We start from the raw sequence: 1279 nt of genomic DNA, 5'->3' as shown, positions 1-1279 counted from the left end.
ACTCCCAATAATATGGCAATTGTCACTTCATCCGTTCCAAAAAAGAAGAGCACTAGTATCTCATTAGTACGTATGTTTCAACAAACAATGACTCTAAATTCATCAACTTCTTAAATTATATTTTAACTTCCTAACATGACAAGCTTTTGTAAGAGCACACATGTTATGATACGTTTCAAGTATCTCCGTTTACTGCTTAACCTACATACTTCAACACCCCCCCCCCCCCCCCCCCCCCCCCCCAAGTCAAATTAGGGCATATAAATAGAAATTGAAACAGAAGGGTCCTAGAAAGATAAGAACCATACATGTATAGTTTAGCTTTTGCTCGAAAACTCGAAATGCAAAAAGAAATTCAACATTAACTACCAAGCAACTTGCTAAATACGTAGCTAATCACGACCTCTCAAATCATAACCAGCAGCACGTTTCCTCAAGCTTTCTGTATGACTATCAGTAGGTGGATACTCATATCCCTTCTTCATTCTTTCATCATTAGCATCATCAACTACAGCATCTTTGACATTCTTGGTTGTCTCCTTGGCAGCATCCCATGCCTCATCCATGCTCTTTTTCGCCTTTTCTCCTATGTTTAGGCCCGTCTCCATTGCTTTTGCTGCTCCTTCTTTCAGGCTTTCCTCCACTGAACTTGTCCTCTCGTCCCTCCTGCCTGTAGTTTCTTCCACGGGGCGAATCTATACATTAAACTACACATTAGACAAATCCAACATTTTATAAATAAATAAAAAGGTCGACGCTGAACTACTTAATTAACTTTTGTCTGTTGTGAATTCAAACATAAATCTTCAAAAAATAAAATAAAAATGAAACTATTGACACCAATGGCAGTTATTAATACTCCTTTCGTCATACTTCCTGTCATTCTGTGTCACGTTCAGTTCCAAGAAGCAAAAATCTTCAAATTAAATGAGAAAGTTGTATAATCACACAAATACTACGACATATTTAACACACCAGTTTCAAAAATTTATGAATACACAAGTATTATGAAATATTATCACAATTTTTTTTTTTAAAAAATCCTTTCCTTTCTATATTAGCTTTATGCCATGTGGCGTTTTGAGAGAGCGTTTCAAATGTCATAATAGGGACTAATTAATAGGAATTAATGCCACCGCATGCGTTACTCCACTGTATCATTAATTTGTAACAATGAAATTACAACTTTGATTTACACAAGTATTTTGAAACTATTTTGTAGTATCAATAATAAAAACAAAAAGGCAACCGTATCTGCTTAAAAGCCCCAAAGGAAACT

At 35.5% G+C, this 1279-nt stretch overlaps 1 protein-coding gene across 1 annotated transcript in view; it reads right to left on the bottom strand.

Moving 5' to 3' along the window:
- Positions 1-285: 285 nt before the first annotated feature.
- Positions 286-1279, bottom strand: part of LOC132616755 (uncharacterized) — a 2722-nt gene continuing 1728 nt past the window's right edge. The window contains exon 2 of the mRNA XM_060331403.1: positions 286-695. Coding sequence (XP_060187386.1) covers positions 393-695 — 303 coding nt within the window. The 3' untranslated portion in view covers positions 286-392. The remainder of the gene's footprint in view (positions 696-1279) is intronic.

This window comes from Lycium barbarum, chromosome 11 (assembly GCF_019175385.1).
Source record: "Lycium barbarum isolate Lr01 chromosome 11, ASM1917538v2, whole genome shotgun sequence".
Taxonomy (NCBI): Eukaryota; Viridiplantae; Streptophyta; class Magnoliopsida; order Solanales; family Solanaceae; genus Lycium; species Lycium barbarum.
Note: the sequence above shows the minus strand (reverse complement) of the source record. Positions and strands in the feature narration are given on the sequence as shown.